The sequence below is a fragment of the Pagrus major genome, chromosome 12, assembly GCF_040436345.1.
Source record: "Pagrus major chromosome 12, Pma_NU_1.0".
NCBI lineage: Eukaryota > Metazoa > Chordata > Actinopteri > Spariformes > Sparidae > Pagrus > Pagrus major.
In genome coordinates, this window is record NC_133226.1 from 17842337 (window position 1) to 17860053 (window position 17717).

Consider the following 17717-nt stretch of genomic DNA (forward strand, 5'->3'; position numbering starts at 1 on the left):
TTGCAACTGATGTATATAAACATTTACAACTGCTTAATAAATGTTTATAAAGCATTTCATTGTTTAACAGTGGAATAACTAGTAAGTAGAGTTTTATTGACTAGAAATCAATCATTTATTAATGTGGGTTTTTTAAAGTGTTAACTTTAGTTGAAATTATCAGCCAGCTGCTACAAAATGTAGTGAAACTACTCATACTCCCTAATCCCGAACACTGCGTGAAGCTCCAACTGTGTTAGCATGCCTTAGAATCGCAGTTTTAAAGTCTTATTAACCCTGTCACCCTGAGTAACAACGGATGTGTTTCAAAAAGGGCCCCACTTGATCATCTGAGGCTGCACTTAAGTTTATGGGGGAGCGGCATGTCTGAGGTATAACCGGGGCCATTTAAGGCTGTGAAAGTTATCATAAAAAATCCATCCTAAACCTGTAGCTTTTCGAGAGAGGCAAGGATGTACTGTGCCTTTTTAGTCTGGCAAACAGCACAAATGACTTACTTTTGGCTATGTTCCTCAACCCTAACCCTAAAAAAGCCCCTTGATGAAATGAGGTCTGGCCAATGTCCTTGCTTTGCAAAAACATCCTCTCCTCTGAAGGTCCAGAGCACATTAAGGTTGCCACCAAAATAGAAGTACACTACGTTAATACACACACACAATAGATGCATGCAGGTCATGTGCCATTAACGCTCTCAAACAGAGTAACACACACACACACACACACACACACACACACACACACACACACACACACACACACACACACACACACACACACAAATTAGCCATCCATTAAATTTGCACTTGCAACCTGCGTCAGATTAGCATCTGATTTACCAAGGCATGAGCTAATTACAGAAGCAGAGACTCGGACTGCTTTTTAGCTGCTTTCAAGGAATGATCATATTGGAGCGATGCTGCGAAAAAAAATTACTCATTAATGAAGTGAGATATCTGAAAAGATTTCTAGGTGCAATTTCAAAGCCTAGAAATAATATTCATCTGTAAAAAATTTGCACAGTCGGTGCAGTTGTAATGAATACAAGAACTTCTTTGGTAAGGGGAAAGAGTTTGAGCGACAAAAAAGGACGTACTAAAAAAGAAACATCCACCAAAATGTGAATGAATTATCAAACGAGAGCAATTGCCACGGTGCATTAGCAGCTCAGTGAACATCAAAATCAATTTCAAGTTTAATAACTACACAGTCATAACTCTGTAACCTATTTGTGAGCACTTGTGTTAGTGCGGCTCCCTTGCACATTTTCTGTGAAGTGTTCACCTTTTGTCTGCCATCACTGAGATTTGAACAGAACGCTGGCGAGTTACATTTTCCGTAGTCCCATTAAAACTTTCCTTTAATAGGCCCTTGCAAATTTGCATATTTTCATTAGTTGCAGACATACCGAGAAATTGCACGAAACTAGTTAAATCCGTGGGACTATAGAGTCAACAACACTCACATATGGTATTTGCATGATCCTCCCTCACATACATATGCATAAAGGATAGAGTAACATTTCACTGTTCACACAAAAGGTGTGCTGACAGACACTGTGCGCCCGCGTGATGACAGGTGAATTGTGCTTCCAGGCAAGGGCACAGCTTTGATAAATAACACACATAAGAATACATCTGAAACAAGGTGCAAAAGTCTGTGGAAATCTGGCCCAGAGTCGTTTCTATTTCACAGCCTCTCTTCCTTTTTTCACCGTGTCAGTTCATTTTCTCTTGTCTCGATCTTGCTTTTTTCTCCCCTCAGCTGTAATACCTTCAAAACCGAGTCCCATAAAAAACATCAACTCCCAGAACACTGAGGCTAAACTGCAGCGTGTCGCCACTACAAATTTCAATTACTGGGCATACCCATCTCACTTTTACAGTCTCTTTCACACTCCTGAAGTCCATTAGATAATTTCAGAGTCCTCTGGGTCTTTTTTCACATTCTCATCCATCAATCTGCTGTCCTTCCGTCTGTGTTTTGCCCTCCATCTCTTCTGTGCATACAACCAACTCACTTATTCCAATCCTCAAAAGGCAATCCAAGTTAAATATAAAAGTGTGATTACTACTCCATTACTGTCAATCAACACTTTGGAATGGTGCAATACTTTTTGTTGAAGCGATACATTATTCATGCAGTCTCCTCCCAGTCACCTGTATTGACATCCTCAGTTTGATAAAGCAAAGGCACCTGCTGCCGTCATTAACATTCTTCCAACAACAGCTTGTTTTTTCTAGGCAAAAATTCATATGCTCTCAGCCTATAAATCTACATCTCACCTCATGGTGTTGTGCTGGATGCAAATGACAAATGCAGACAAAAAGGAAGGCGTATCGGTTAGTCACAGACAGGATTGGATCCAGTTCTTATTGTGCTGTAATGTGGAGAAACAAGCATTTGTCATTTTAATCCGGGATGCGAAAAATAAGAAAATTAAGCGGAAATACAAAATAAACAAAGGAAATGAATACATGAGAGGAGAGCGAAAATAATTTATTATTTGATTTTTTTCTTTGCTAGTCTTCTGTTTGCAGACAATCATGAATTAAAAGAAAAATCAGGAATTTGATCATGTATATTTCTTGGACATTAAAGGGGCACTATGGAGTTTTGGAGAAGAAATTCAAATATTCAATATTAATGAGGTAATAATACAAACTGAGAAATATTCATTTTCCCCATAACTGAATAAACAAGCGGTTCTCAGAGGAAAATACGGTCCACGGAAAACAGCTTGAAGGTAGAGAGGTGGCAGGGTCTGCCAAATATAAACACAATAAAACAGTATGAAATTGTGTTGTCTTTTAAGGTCAGTTTGTTTATTCAGTCATGAAAACAACAAGAGTTTGTTTATTTAGTTTGTTTAGGCATAAACAGCAATCAGCCAATGAAGATCTTTCTCTACTAATTAACATTTCTTCCCCAAAGCTACATAGTGCACCTTTAAGTGTGAGATAGTTTTAATGAATGATCACTTGACATTATTTCTGAAATTCATTAAGCTTTGAGCAAGCTCAAATTTTCACCCACTGACCCTCTGCAGGATAAGCGGGTACGGTTAATGGACGGATGGATGATTATTATGTTAATGTGTAAGTTGATTAACACAGAAATACGCCCGCAGAGAACATATACATTAAATGTTAGAGGGAGCACATGAATTAAGAATAAGACAAGAACAGAGAGACAGAAACGGAGTAACGAGCTATAAACAAAAGCTCTGCGGGCAGAAAGAGAATGAGATGTCACAATTATACACTGAAGCAAGAATGATGTGATTTGGTGTTAAAAGGGTTTAAAGGAGGAAGTAAGACAGAGAGTGTTACTGGCGGCTGTTGACTGTTATACAGGGGAAGAACACATTCGCAGGAGAGAGACGGGACTTCTCCTCCAATCCTTCCTGTAATGAGAATGATTAATGATTATGGTGAAGCAGGGAGGTGAGGTGATGAGTTCAAACTGAATAGTAAAAGCTAATCATCTTCTGCATAGGAGGAGTGCACACGGCTGTGGTAGAACTGTGATATACTGTACTGTACACCAGCACAAGAATATCAGCTCGCACCAGCAAACCTAATGGACCTTATCAACCCCAGTGAAAATTATTGAGTAAGATTGAGAGAGTGCAAAGATTGCTTTTAAACTCCAATAATTTTCACTTTACCATGAATTTCATACCAATCTGTGAGTAATAATACATGTTTCACGATTTATTAAAGTAAACCCTGATTTCTGATGTATCTAATCTGAGAGCCTCAGTGTGGGGGGGAAGATTTGAAAACGTTGAAATCATAGCTTTGCAAGCTACCGATTACGTTACACTGGAAGAAGTTGAACGCAGAATTGCTACACTCAGGAGAAATCTAGGGTTAAGAGCGGTGATGGACTCAGGTTTGAAGGGCAGGGGCGAAAAGGGCACCAACCGTGTGCAGCGGGAGGCCAACGTGCAGAAAGTCGTGATATATTTTTAGTTAAGAGATGTTTTGTCCACTGGCAGGGCACCCTAGAGGGCACTTTAGTATGTTTTTTGTAGCGTTTACTGCAACTACTTTGTACAAAATGATCAAATTAATAATGGCCATGTAAAATATAACACAAAAAATGTCACAAATCCCAAAAAACAAAAAAAACAACCTCTTTTTGCCAAAATGCCAACGTGTTTACATGTCATAACCCCAAAAATTAAAGTGCGAGGAAAGTCAGCTCTGGTTTGTATACAAGTCCGTCAGCCAGACACCTGCCTTCTAGAAACTAGAGTCCAGGTAGCTTGCCAGATAATTTCTAAAATAGCATGCAACACCTTCTCTAAAGATTTGTTAATAAAAAGCAATAATCAAAACTAATGGATGATAGACACTTAACATATCTGACGAGTGCAGTCGGAATGAAAGAAAAAGTGGGTAGCTCGTCAATGATTCAATTACAGAAGAGAATCAATAGTAAAAATCATTTCTTTCCTTTTATGGCCCAAAATTGTTTGTGGTTTCAGTAGTTAACTACACAAATAATGGGAACGAGGTAATTAACCTGCTTAAATCACGATGCAAATATGAACTTCATCAACGTGCTGCAAAATGTAGTCATAAAAATATTTTAATTACATGTAGTAACAACACTCGAGAGCCAGATGGTGTGGCTTCCAAGATGGACGGGACAATAATCATTGCATTTGGATAAACTCTGGCATAACAACTATTAACAAAACCAACAAAATTATGGCGAGTGGAAGTAATGGACCTATCATCAAGGCAATCAACAAATACTAGTCAAGCTTGTCCTCACGCATACAAAAAATGTCCAGCTGTTGAAGCCTACTTGTATGCAGGGCCAACCGAATTGGGGTAAATTATTATACAGACAAATACAAGGCCAAACAGACATACGTGCAGTAGCTATATATGCAGAAGGTGAATTATGCACTGGGTGCCTGAGTAGTTAGTAACTCTGCAGGAGTGCCAGAATCTATGACAGTACAAAGACGGCTGAAATTAATAGTGTATGGATTGTACAATAAATTATATATTGTATAGAGGTTAGCTACAGAACAGAACTCATTGAGCTGAGCTGCCAGGACACACAGTGCTCCTCAATAACACTTCAGCTGGCCAGATGTTTGTCGACACACGATGCCTGAACCTGCATTGCCCGTTTGAAGGGCAGCCCAGTGACTCGTTATGTATAATGTATATACAGTACGTCATGCGTTGCATTTTATAGCGCCTTTATGAATTCTGCTCATTGGACTGACTTCATTTGGACCTGCTGAAGAATATTTCTAAACTTGAAATGAAAAGGTTGCGTGCAGCTTTGCCAGAATAACACACGTGACGTGAGTCAGGAGAGACCTTTGACAGGTGAGGCTGCACATGTCTGTATTCGTGTGAATAAAAGACAACATGGGAGGAAATAAATAAAGAGAATGACTGATTTTGAGTGTGCCAGTGTGTATGTTGACAGGTTGCTCGTGCATTAGAACGCTCTTGCGCTCATAAATAGTGTATATGCATGACTCTGTCTCTCTCTCATTTGCTGCATGCATACAGTATGTGTGCATGTGACTCTGACGGCTCTTATGACTTCAATGTGACCTCAACAGCTTATGTGACTCCGAGCAGGACGAACTGCCCAGACTTACGGCTTCTGGGCTCGCAGCTAAACGTCAGCTCGCGTCTGCATACCGCGCAGGGTGCATGCTTTTGTATGTGCACACTCATGCCGTATGTGTGGCTGGGTACATGTCTGTGACAATGTGTTTGCGGCTAAATTAAGCTGACAGCAACACCAGTCCCCACATGGCTCAGCAACTGGTAATCACATTAAGGCACAGCTGCATTGAGCAGTCGGGCTTTCTGACAGCAGCAAGCAAAATATTTTCAACTCAAACTCAATGCACACTGACACTTACATTCATACAAAAGTGAGAGTATGCAAATTTGCCATTTATAATGCACAAGACAGCATCAGAGAGGCTGCGAGCGCAAATTTGAAAAGTCGTACTCATTGAGTTGTATTTGCAGAAAAAAAATATATTAAAAATGTATGTGGGCAGATGTGAATAAAATTTAGATCCATATTATTGAGAACAATTAAGTAAATTCCACTCTTGCAAGTTTGATGTGTGTTAGAGTCTGAGGGATATATTGTGGTGAAAGCTGAAGCAAGCACAAACACATGCGCAGGCTGGAGGGGTCAGGATCAGGATGGGAAGCCTGAGGTGTTCCGTCTAGCTGTGCTGCACCCAGTGAAGAGGATTCAACACTATAAACCGGGATATAAAAAGAAATAGCAGGAAATCCGAGAGGTAGAACCTGTGGTTTACTTGCTGGTTTCTGTCTCTCCCTGTCTGTCTATTTTTTAAGCACAAACTGCATATTGGTCAGCAGGTGTGTCGCGGTGGTCCAGCTCTCCTCACCTCTGACTGTCTCTCTACTCATGTCTGCCTATCCAAAATAATCCTAATCAATACTGCTCTACTCTGCCGATGTACTTATTTTTAAAAGCCCTGTGCACGCGCACACAAACACACATAATCTGATTATACATAAACAAGCTAGGGAGGCTGAAAAGTTATTACACAGGGCATCACAATATAAGCCCCGCCGACACATTTTACAACCGAAATTTATGAGTTGCTACCTGCTCTACGGAAGAGAAAGGACTTGAAAAGGTGGGAGGCTTAACAAGGCAGCACTTGGCTCTTGTACTCAAGTGGGCTCAGTGTTTGTGCACTCACCCCTATATATTTTTTATTGTGTCTCTCCTGCTTTGAGAACATACTCGCCAATTTGGAGCTAATAAGCAAATGGTAAAATGCGCAGGGACCACTCGGGGATTTTAGATATGCGATTGCTGAAAAGGTGTGACAGGCTGTTAAGGGTAATTTCAGATGCAGTGGCCCTTGGCACCCGGCTGTATGTTGTTTTCTCACCTTCTATCAACTGGCTTGTGTAGTGGTGGAGTCGCGGAGGGTGGCAAAGGCTGGCGGCTGTCACCTAAAACAGTGTTGCCTTGCAAAATGGAGTGTGAAAAAACACGGAAGGCCCCATTTTCACCAGTTATTTGTTAATCAGCACATTTAGTATCAGCAACATTTGCATCTTTTTTCATTTTAGGTTTATTTAGTTTAGCAGCCTTTCAATCACTGTAGAGTGATTCAGTACTGCCCAGCAGGACTTTTAAAAAAAAACACATGCACAGGCTGGTGCTCTCAGCCGACATGCCTACTATGCAACACGACAATGTTGAAAAGGAGAAAACTGGAAAGTCATATTTCCAACTCCTTGAGGTGAAGCTTGATTTTACACTTTGTAGAGGATATGCATTTTAAGTCCAAAACATCTGTCCTTCAGGCTCCTCAGTTACTTTGCTTCATATTTTAGACAGTTGAAAAGATAGTGGATCTTGCCGTAGGGCAGTCTGGTACTGTCCGCCTCACAGGGAGTTAAAAGGTCAGGCCAATGTAGCTCCAGCAACGGATAATTCATGCTGTGGCCTGATACAACAAAATCTTCGAGGCAACCCTAAAATTAAAAGCCAACCACTGCAGGGAGGCTAAGACTAGGCTGGCACTGTCAATATCTCCAGCAGTGGCAAAAATCCCTTTGGCGACAGTATGAATATCTTTTGAGTGATATACAGACAAAGGTCTCTATGATTCCAATAATCCCCCAAAAAAGAGGAAATAATATGTCAAAGACTTCCAAATAAGTTGAACAGTTCAGTGGCTCCAGTTTTCTAAAGTTATTCTCGATGCAAAAGTGTGAAAGGTCAAACTGGAATTATTGAACATTTATGGTTTCTCAGCAAAAAATTATCTAAAAAGTGTAAAACCCTGGCTAATGTTAGACATTGACCTACAACTTCCACCCCTACTGAGGGAGCTGGCCTGAAAGTCTAAGCTGCAAGTAAAGATATGGCTACATTTAGAATGTGCGTACGAGTGGGTTTTGTAAGGTTCCACATGACAGCCTCATTATCAAGCAGCACATAATATTTGCATATAGATGGCAATAACTTTTGTGGATATAGCCATCAGTCAATTTAACATTGTTTTGAAGTTAAGGTCATTTGTGTTACTACTTTTTATGCATGCAGTGTGTCATTCATTTTCTGGTTGAATTAAACACAAACTGTATTCTAGTAAGGCATGCGTGCACACATGTAACAATGAAAGCCTCTTATCCCTTTTTCTCTCAAATGCATATAATAAAGAGGAAGCTCTCAACCCAAAATCTCCGGCCACCTGAATATCAATGTTACCGCTGTAGGCAACATCAAAGACAATCCCCAGACTCTTTGACTCCAAGTATCAAAGAGGCTAGTTAAAACTGAGCAACAGGATCAACAGATCTGACTCAAAGGTGGGCTGTAAAGAACCACTCTGACTTTGCTTTTGGCAAATCTAAACGCTTGAACGGTTGCTGTTTTTGCTCGGAATCAAAAAGGACTCGAACATGACCTGCATCTGATTTATGAGGGGCAGTCACACATACAGTCAAAACAGTAAGGATCACTGTGGTTGTGTTGCAGAAAGACCAGAAGTATGTGCAGAAAACATCCCTTTAACTTAGATACATTGTGCTGACAAAGGCTGGCTGGATTATGATCACAGGCAAGGTTTTTTGAATGAATAAAGCACTGAATTTGAATACTGCACCCAGGTCACAAAGAGGTGGCTGGGGTGGATGATTGGGCATACAAAGTGCAGGACTTTGACTCAAGAGTCTGGGGTTTGCTCATGATCTGTGCTTAGCTTTAGGCAACAAAAGAACTTTGGTTAAGGTTAGGAAGAGATTGTGATCTTTGTTTGAATGTTGATAATCATGTTGTGTTTCATGAATCAATCTTCTGTGGACTTTCTCTGTCTGAGACTAAGACCTTTCCCAAACCATAACCAAGTCCTTCCAGTGCTTAAACATAACCTCAAAAAGATGAATAATACAGTAGTCACTACAAATAGATATTGCAATGCAAATTGTAAATTTCTTTGACAGAAAAAAAAAATATATACGCTCTCTATGAACATTTCACTGCTACATTCAGTATCATCTTAAAGCAACATTATGTAGAAATCGACATTTTTTTGCGTTTTAGCGCCCCGCTCAGTTTCGGGTCTGCAACAGCTTGTCAGGCGTAATGTAGGTGCTAACTACAATAAAGGTCTTTACATCATAACAATGTTTTGTGTTGAAAACTTGAACTTGAAGTAAACATGTATGTATCGCTGTGATCCTACACTAGTGAAGTGATAGGGGGGCGGAGTGGCTGAGATAGATACATCGTTCACCCTGTTACAACTGTACCATCAAAATGACTTTTGTAGCTTTAAGGTAAAAAAGTTGCATAATGTTCTATGAACATAATCTCCTCATTATGTTCATAGAAAACCTAATCCAGGTGCACATGTCCTTAGCCTACTAGCAGACAGGGTTGACAGAAAATGACCAAACGGCAGTAGTATGTACATTGAAAATAAAATGAAATTCAACCTTCTCCAGCTCAAGTCCAGCCAGCCTCTACATCATCAAAACAACCTTTTAGCGATGAGGACCAAAGGGCCACTTCCCCAGCTGCTTCTGGAGCTCTTCTCAGCCAGACAGGAGTGGCATGGCTGCCTGTGACAGGGGATAACCCCCACCACCCCGCTGCATGCTGTTTGCTCTATGTCCCTTCCACGTGTCAACAGAAGTTACATTCCCAGCCTCTGCCACACGTCTCTGAATAAACTCATAAATATTGTTCCTCAACATTAACCTAGCACAATGACTGCACTCTCCACTGAGCGCTGACCATGTTCCTTGGGAAGACAGCTTAAGTACAACAGACAGCCTCTCCACACAGCCATCAAGACTAGCTAATTCGGTTACGGAAACTGGCGGGCACATTCCCATACTTGTCGCCTGTGCAGCCCATATTTAACTGGAGTGTGCACATGTCCAGAAATCATGTGCAAAAAGGCCATGGCAGTGATATGATCCTAAGATTCCCAGACTTGAATATGGAGAAATATAGGGCAGGCATCATATTATTTTTCTGAGAAGTAAGACAGTTCACAGAGCAGGATCAATGCTTTGGATTAGAGAAAAGCTATATCCCGATATTGATTTGAAATACTTTTAATTCAGTTTTAATTAATTTTGGGAGTATTGAAAAGGAATTTCAGGCTTGGAAGTATGATTTGTGATGCATATTGATGACAGGATTAGGATGACTCACAAGACATCTTGTCACTATTTAAATTAGGAGCGGTGTAGATTTTCTATATGTTCACTAGAATGAGATGTCTGTAGTGTAAGATGTCCAATTATTTTGTGTTGTGTATCTTACTTAACTAAGCAAATTCAGCCGCAAAGCTAATTTATGACTGCTGAAATACTGCAAATTTCCTTATTTCTCATGTTTTCGTTTTAAAAATCAGAATCTAAATCATGGGCAACATGAAGGCAGAAAGGGAGATGGCGAATAATATACCAAAAAAAGAGGGAGAGAAAGAAAGGGATGGAATGAAGAGGTAAAGAATGAACAAGTGGACTAAACAAAAAGGGATGACGGGTCTAAACGCAGGGAGGAGCTCTAGCAGTATTTATTATCGTTAATCCTTTAACTGTTACTATAGTGCTACCATTACATTATGTGAATTACAAAATGTAGGCCTAAAGAAATGGGTTTTTTTTTATGCTATTATATCCAGATAATGTATCAAACCACCTGCAAAAAGGCACCAGAATACATGAAATGACATTTACTCTATTTGAAAGGTTTCTAGTAAAGAACCCACAAACCTCTGTTTAAATTGTCCCACCCACATTTGAAATGCTTCCCACGCCCATGCTCTAATTGGTACATATTTTGGTTAAAAGGGCGAATATACAATTTTTAAGAATCAGTAGTGTAAATCATAAGCATTTTTTGTGCTGCCCTCATTAAAGAAGGACCTCATTTTGTGGTTTGCTGTAAACTGTGGTGATCAGTGATTTCTTGGAAACTAAAGAAAAATCTGGGCGAAAACTGGTAAAGATTTTTGCAGGGAAATGAGAAAAGTAAAAATGACTCAACAGTAATGAGGCTTTTGCATTATGTAGTAAGTAACATAACAGGCAGTTACTAAATCATCAGCCATATAAGACACAGAGGAAATATTGATCAATAGACAGTTGTGTGATCTCGCTCTGTCATTTCGTCTGTGTCTCTCTCAGTCATTCACACATAAAACATACAAAATCTGAACCACACACTGCTCTGACTTGGCAGTTGATCAGCTGCATGGCCTGTTGTAGTGAAGCCCAAGGGCTCCAGACCCACAGCTGTAATCACTGTGTTTTGTCGGCAGCGAAGATTGAGGACTGCTGAAAGTGCAGTGAGCACGAAATGAATTCAAGCACCGTGGAACACACACACACACACACACACACACACACACACACACAGACACGCACACACGCACACAAACAAGACAGCACAGAACTACTTTCATGTGCTACTTCAAAGCATCAATTAAACAGGAGAAAGGCTGGATAATAACCATAAGGTTATCCTCATCGTAATGAGCCAAAGTATTCGTTGTGACACATCAAAACACTACCACAGCTTCTAGCCAGCACATGGAAATGCATTAACACCACAGCGGGGAATAGCACACGCAGAGGTGCATGCAAATAAGGGAGTAACTTTTTTTTTTTTTTTTTTTTTCGGATAAATCTTAATATTTGACTAAATCACAATGTGTTAGACTTCGCTGGCTACACCAGAACAATGACAGTTACATCTTGCTTTATCAACACAGACCTTCTAAAGGGGCTCTATATGCACAGGCTTTTTAGAGAATTTCATGAAATGTCTACATTTTTTATTTGTGTTTGAGGCTAGAGAAGGGAAGGTCCTTCAATGCCAAGACATTTTCGGTGCATGTTCATATATGAAACCTCCACACGCCAAACTACTACATCATTGTCTTAATATGGGACACGTTGCACACGTTTTTTCATTGTCAAACCTGAGTGGGTTTTTTCCTCTGCAAGTTATTTCTACTTGTTCAAAGCAGTGATTTCTGCGCTGTGGCTTGACAGAAATACACACAAAATAGTCACTTAATCCACACTCTTTGATGTGTACAGAACAATAAGCAAGGACACTGTCCACTCCAGGTCATAATTGACCAACACTCTGCACCTCGCATCGGACATAATGTGTGGGAGAGAGCAACGCTACAGCAAACGCCGGGAAAGGAAAGAAAAGCATCTACAGACAATCAACTTACCAATATACAATGCCTTGTAGAATCCGATAGGGGAAATAAGGACACATACACAGGTCAAATTAAAGCACTGAAAGAGGAACCAGATACATTAAAAAGTTTAGGATGAACTGCTACCCCTGATCAAACTTCAGAGAGAAGGGGGACAGCAGTGCACAGCATGCCGACTCCAGATCATTAGAAACAGTGTTCACAGAGCTGGAAAAAAGCATATCCAGGGGGTGGCAGGACTACAAAAGAAAGGGCTTCAGAGGCGTCTCATTCTAATGGATTATTCCACGTGGAACAAAACATGAAAACTAACCATTCTCCAAACTGCACATGGCATGGAAAAACGACTGACTCGCAGGCTTTGACAGCATAATGCAAAAACTTCTTTGAGGGAAGATAGGGCTCACTGATTGGCCAGTTCGGCGACATCAGAGTGACTGGCCCCGCTCATACAAATCATTTTGTGAACCTTAAATCAAAAATGTATACTGTTGCACCACATCTTCATCTTCACGAGGCAGATAAGAATGTGTCCTGATTTCCCAAAGCAAATCTTGGTGGGACGCACTTCAGTCAAGACGGTGGGAGGGTTGCCAAACTTCCATAATTTTAAACTTCCATGTTTACCCCTTCACATCTAAGGCGGTTCATGTGCCGGTTTGGAGCCAGTGTCCACTCTGGAACCAGTTCTTTGCATTTCAAAAGCCAAAGAATAGCCAGGAAAACTGGTTCCAGAGTGGCACCAACACTTTGCCGGTCTAGAACAAAGAACTGCTTACATCAGTGGCTGGGGTTAAAGTTATTGTGACCAAGGACCAATTTAAACCGCCTATGACCGCCATTTTTAAAAACCAGAGCTAGTGTAACGTGGTTTGACTCTGACTATGGATACCCTATCAAAACAACATCACCGAGGACAGGTCATGGTTGGATGCCAATGTAGGCATGCAAAGCAATGCTGGGTAATTGGAGACGTATACAGTGACTGAATGATGTGACTCTACAGTGCCTTTCATGCCCGTAGAAAAGCAAACCTGTTCACAACACTTCCTACACGAACCACTACAAAGGTCCATTGCTAGTAACTGCCAGAATGACATATATCACCATTACCAAAACAACCTGAGTGTTGCAGCGTGACAGTGACATGACTTCACTCCATTAGTAAGTTAAAATAACTCACTGTATACATTTGGACACCCACTGCACATGATCGGTGGCCTCCTGTGTGAAAGTCCTGTGCTTGTTTGACCCGGCCATCTGTCCTCTAACCCCCCCTATGCAGACGTGTCGCTCTACATGCTACTTCACCTGACTTCCATCATTACTGCCGTGATAACAACTATGGCCACCACAGGTCGCCACCTAACAAGGAACATGGGTCACAAAAAGCTGCTATCACAGTCGACCTATATGGTTGTTTTTCTGATGAGAAATAGGTATGTTTACACCTTTTCAACATCAGGCCAGGAGGTGTCCTATGTTGATAACCACCTCCAAAGCTGGTGTGAGCGATGACATTGCAATTTGTATCAAATCTATCGTGGCAACATATGGCTTGACTTCAACTTGGCTTTTTTTTTTTTGATCATCATGCAAGTATCTTATCTGCCCGAGACATATGAAGTTACCGAATGTGAATGCGTAACTGATCGGGGATGCAATATGGGATTGCAGGACAGGCTGATTTACAACCTCTTAATTAATAACTCAAAAATTGCTTTCCAATTGTGCATAATTGTATATCTGATCTGAATGCTGATAGCAATTTTAAATCTGGTGAAGTATTCTCAAGTAAGGTCCTGAGAGTTGCTGCTGAGGAGGGAAAATTGGAAAGTGAAGGTAGTGACTGCGGGTAGAAAATCGGTGCATGAGCTAACATTTTCTGAGAGTCCAGGTATAACATTGTGCTTACAAGAAACTAGGGCAATGCATGCTGACAGGGAAGTGAGGAATGTTGCTACGAAGCAAAATTGCAATATGCGGGTTTGTGGACACCAGGAGAAGAGTAGATGAACAGCTGCAGGGTTTAGCTGAGTAGACACAACCGCTACTGTAGTTTTCCAGCTGACTATATTTAGGTGTTTTTTCATTAACGAAAATGTGAATCAGGTTAACTAAGGTACTTTGGAACCACGGGCAGTTATACTTGACAACCAGGCACTAGTATGATATGTTTCTATACAGCTGCTTTATTTGCTCTTGTTCCTCCTACGCAGATTTGGGAAAAAGCTCAGATCCAGACAGCCCTCAGGCGCACAGATTGGCCATTAGTGGCATGCTCTCTCCCCTATATCTCAGGCTTCAAGGAAAGAAATGTGCATTTCCTGGAAATGATTGTGTGTGCTGCCGGGTGCAGACCTGCCACACACCATGTCCTTACAGCACCAACTGTTCGTCCTTCCAGTCAGATGTCTTGAACAACAACTTGTGAAGACTAGCCAGCTGTCTGCACATCAACAGTGGCTTTTTACCTCCTTGTCCATTATGTTGCACATCAAAGCTCCTCTTTTGTTAAGCATGAATTTCGGAGACACATACTGGATCCTCCCTCCCTTGCTGAGGAGCCCAGAGTCAATTTCCCAAAGGTATCTTAAATAAGTAATGACTTTAGCACATAGATTTAAAATGGGACTAAAACTGTCTCAGCTTTAAAAAGCTTTTAGAAACCAACCCCCAGGTTTGGTTTGTCATGATTGAGAGGTGTGTGTCTTACCATTTTCTTTTAAGAATCACTGTGTAACCCCCTTCAGGCAGGTTGAAAAGACAAGAAGATTATTTGAAGTTGCTCATTTCTCTACAATGTCATTTAAAAGGCATACATTTATTTCCAGGTAAGGAAACTTTTAATTTGACATTGACCGTTTCCAAGTAAGATGAGTCTCTTAAAAGTGGTTAAAGTGTGTGGTTTTGAAATACATACAAAAAAAGGGAAGACCTCCTAGTCCCCCTCGTGACCACCTGTGCTTCATGTCCTGTCCTGTCATGTCATGTCACTGACATTACTCTCAGCCTAAGCACTTCATGTCACTTCTTGTAAACTGCACGGATGATGTGTTCCCTCCACCTGCCTGTGCTGCTTGGTTCAATCATGGATGCCTGTGTTGTCAAGTCTTACTCGGCCATACTGTCCATAATATGGCTCTTGGATCATACTGGCCAAAGTTATGAATCATTTACACTGCCAAAAATATACACCCATCAGCCAGAACAAGGTGAAGTGAATAACAACGATCATCTTGTAACATTGCAATGTACTGCTGGGAACCTTGGGTCCTGGGATTCATTTGGTTGCCACTTGAGACAAACCACAACACTGCTGCAGACCAAGTACTCCCAATCCAGTCGAGCATCTGTGGGATTTTCTAGAACAAGTCCGCTCTACTGAGGCCCCACCTCACAAGACCCCAGAGGTCCTGTGTCCATGCCTTGATGGGACAGAGCCAAGTCTGATCCACCATTGGACCCGATCAGACTAATTTCAGGGATGTCTCAATGTTCAATCAGATTGGGATCTGGGAGTTTGGAAACCAGGTCGACGCCTTGAGCTTTCTGTCACATTCCTCAGGCCATTCCTGAGCAGTTTTTGCATTGTGGCAGGGAGTGTTGTTGTCCTGCTGGTGGAACCACTGCCATCAGTGAGTGCTGATGCCATGAGGGTGGGGTTACTTGGTCTGTAATGATGATTGGGTGGGTAATGCATGTCAAGTGGCATCCTGTTTGTGGTTTTAATGTTGTAGCTGATGTGTGTTTATTTTGTAAGAATTGCAGAATTGCCATGAAACCTTAACCTGATCTAGTTTATAGCTGCCATAGACACAAATCTAAGATTAAATGAAGGAGAAATATAGCTGTTGCACAGCATACAAAGGTCTATCAAGAACCAACATGAAAAAGAAAAGCATCTGTCCAACCATAATCCACTTTACTCTTGGCTTTCGCCTGGTTCACTTCTGAAGGAATATGGCAATGCATTCATTTCATTTATGCAGCACTAACCTTCTGGGTCACACCAATTAACTTTCTCCTTTAACTTCACTCCAACTAATAGAGTTTCCTCCTCAGTTTAAGTGTTTGTCCCATTATCATGTTTGTAGTATTGGCCTGTGCTTTTTTCTCACCCCTAATTATTGGCCCATAAAGGAAACTCTTTTACCACTGACCTCAGAGAGGACACCTCTCAGCAGTGTCCTTCAAAGAGTTTTGAGGGAGCTCGACCTGCACGGATTTAATTTAAGAGGCATGATTTGCTTGGAGAGTTGACACAAGATATGTTTAAATATTACAGAGATAAATCTTCAACAGCAAATAAGACAAGCAGCACAAGCCAAGCTCAAGTGTTCTAGATAGTCGGGAATATAAAGTCTCTTAACAGCTGGCTATGTGACTGGAATGAATAATAAGCCCAACAGAAGTAGGTAGGCAAATATGAAAAATTGTTCAGCGTTGTATTTTGCATCTACTGTAGGTGACAGTGATCAAGGGGGTGTTAAGTTATTCTGTCAAGGGTAGGTGAACTCGTCATGGTTAATGTCTAATTTTCAATGTTGATGTCTCAGTAGTCATAACAGTATGACCAATGGCACAGACTGCATTTATTTTTTACAACATGTCTGATTAAAATGATTGGGGATTTCGCCGGTAATGAGCTGAATTTATTGCCGTGGCAGAGGCTGGTGTCACCCGTGTGTCCCGTCTCAAAATTGCACCGGGCATATTTTTTTCACGCGTGTGAAACTGTGCTCCCATTTGATGTTTAATGAAACAGAAAGCCAACAGAGTAAGCTGGCAGCAATTATAATACAGTAAAACACACAAACACTAAATTGCAAAGGTTAGAATGGTGTACAGGGGCTCTTTAAACAAAAAGTATTCTGTCTATTCTAAAGAAAATCAATTGTGAATTCAATTGATGCTCTTATTATGCATTGCCCCTGGGCAGGCGAAGGAAAGCCTATACAGTAGGTCAGGTGGTCTCTATGCAAATGATAACCTGAATGATGAATATGGGAATATGATGGATATGTTCACAGGCAAATTATGAATCCATGGTATTACTCATGTGCCACAATTTAAAAAAATATTCAAAAAATTCACAGATCAAATGGGGTACGGAATGTTAAGTCACAAATACTTGAAGAAAATAAATTGTGAAATGAACTGTGAGTCTTCAAAGCGGTTTAGTAATTCTCCAGCACAGCATGGTGGCTCAGTGGTTAAACAGTCATAGATTCAAATGTTTGTGTGGAGTTTTCTTAGTTTCTGCTGTGTTTGCATGTGTTTCCTCCCTTATTCCAAAATTAGGCAGGTAAAGAAAAATGAAGCGTTCGAATTGCCTTAAATAGATGTGTGTTATCTTTCATACTGAAACGAGCGCATTAAAATAAAATGAATCCAATTCCCACCTGGACAGTTTAATATTCTTTGGATAATATTTGGCAGTAATGCAAAGAATATGTAACTTGGCATG

The 17717-nt window shown here is 40.8% G+C and overlaps 1 protein-coding gene across 2 annotated transcripts in view; it reads right to left on the reverse strand.

Moving 5' to 3' along the window:
• Positions 1–17717, reverse strand: part of LOC141006338 (astrotactin-2-like) — a 301384-nt gene that overhangs the window by 163442 nt on the left and 120225 nt on the right. The window contains exon 5 of one of the 2 annotated variants that reach the window (XM_073478513.1): positions 14405–14410. The exons of the other annotated variant lie outside the window; for it this stretch is intronic. Within the exon in view, the coding sequence (XP_073334614.1) occupies positions 14405–14410 (6 nt within the window). The remainder of the gene's footprint in view (positions 1–14404; positions 14411–17717) is intronic. 2 annotated transcript variants of the gene reach the window in all.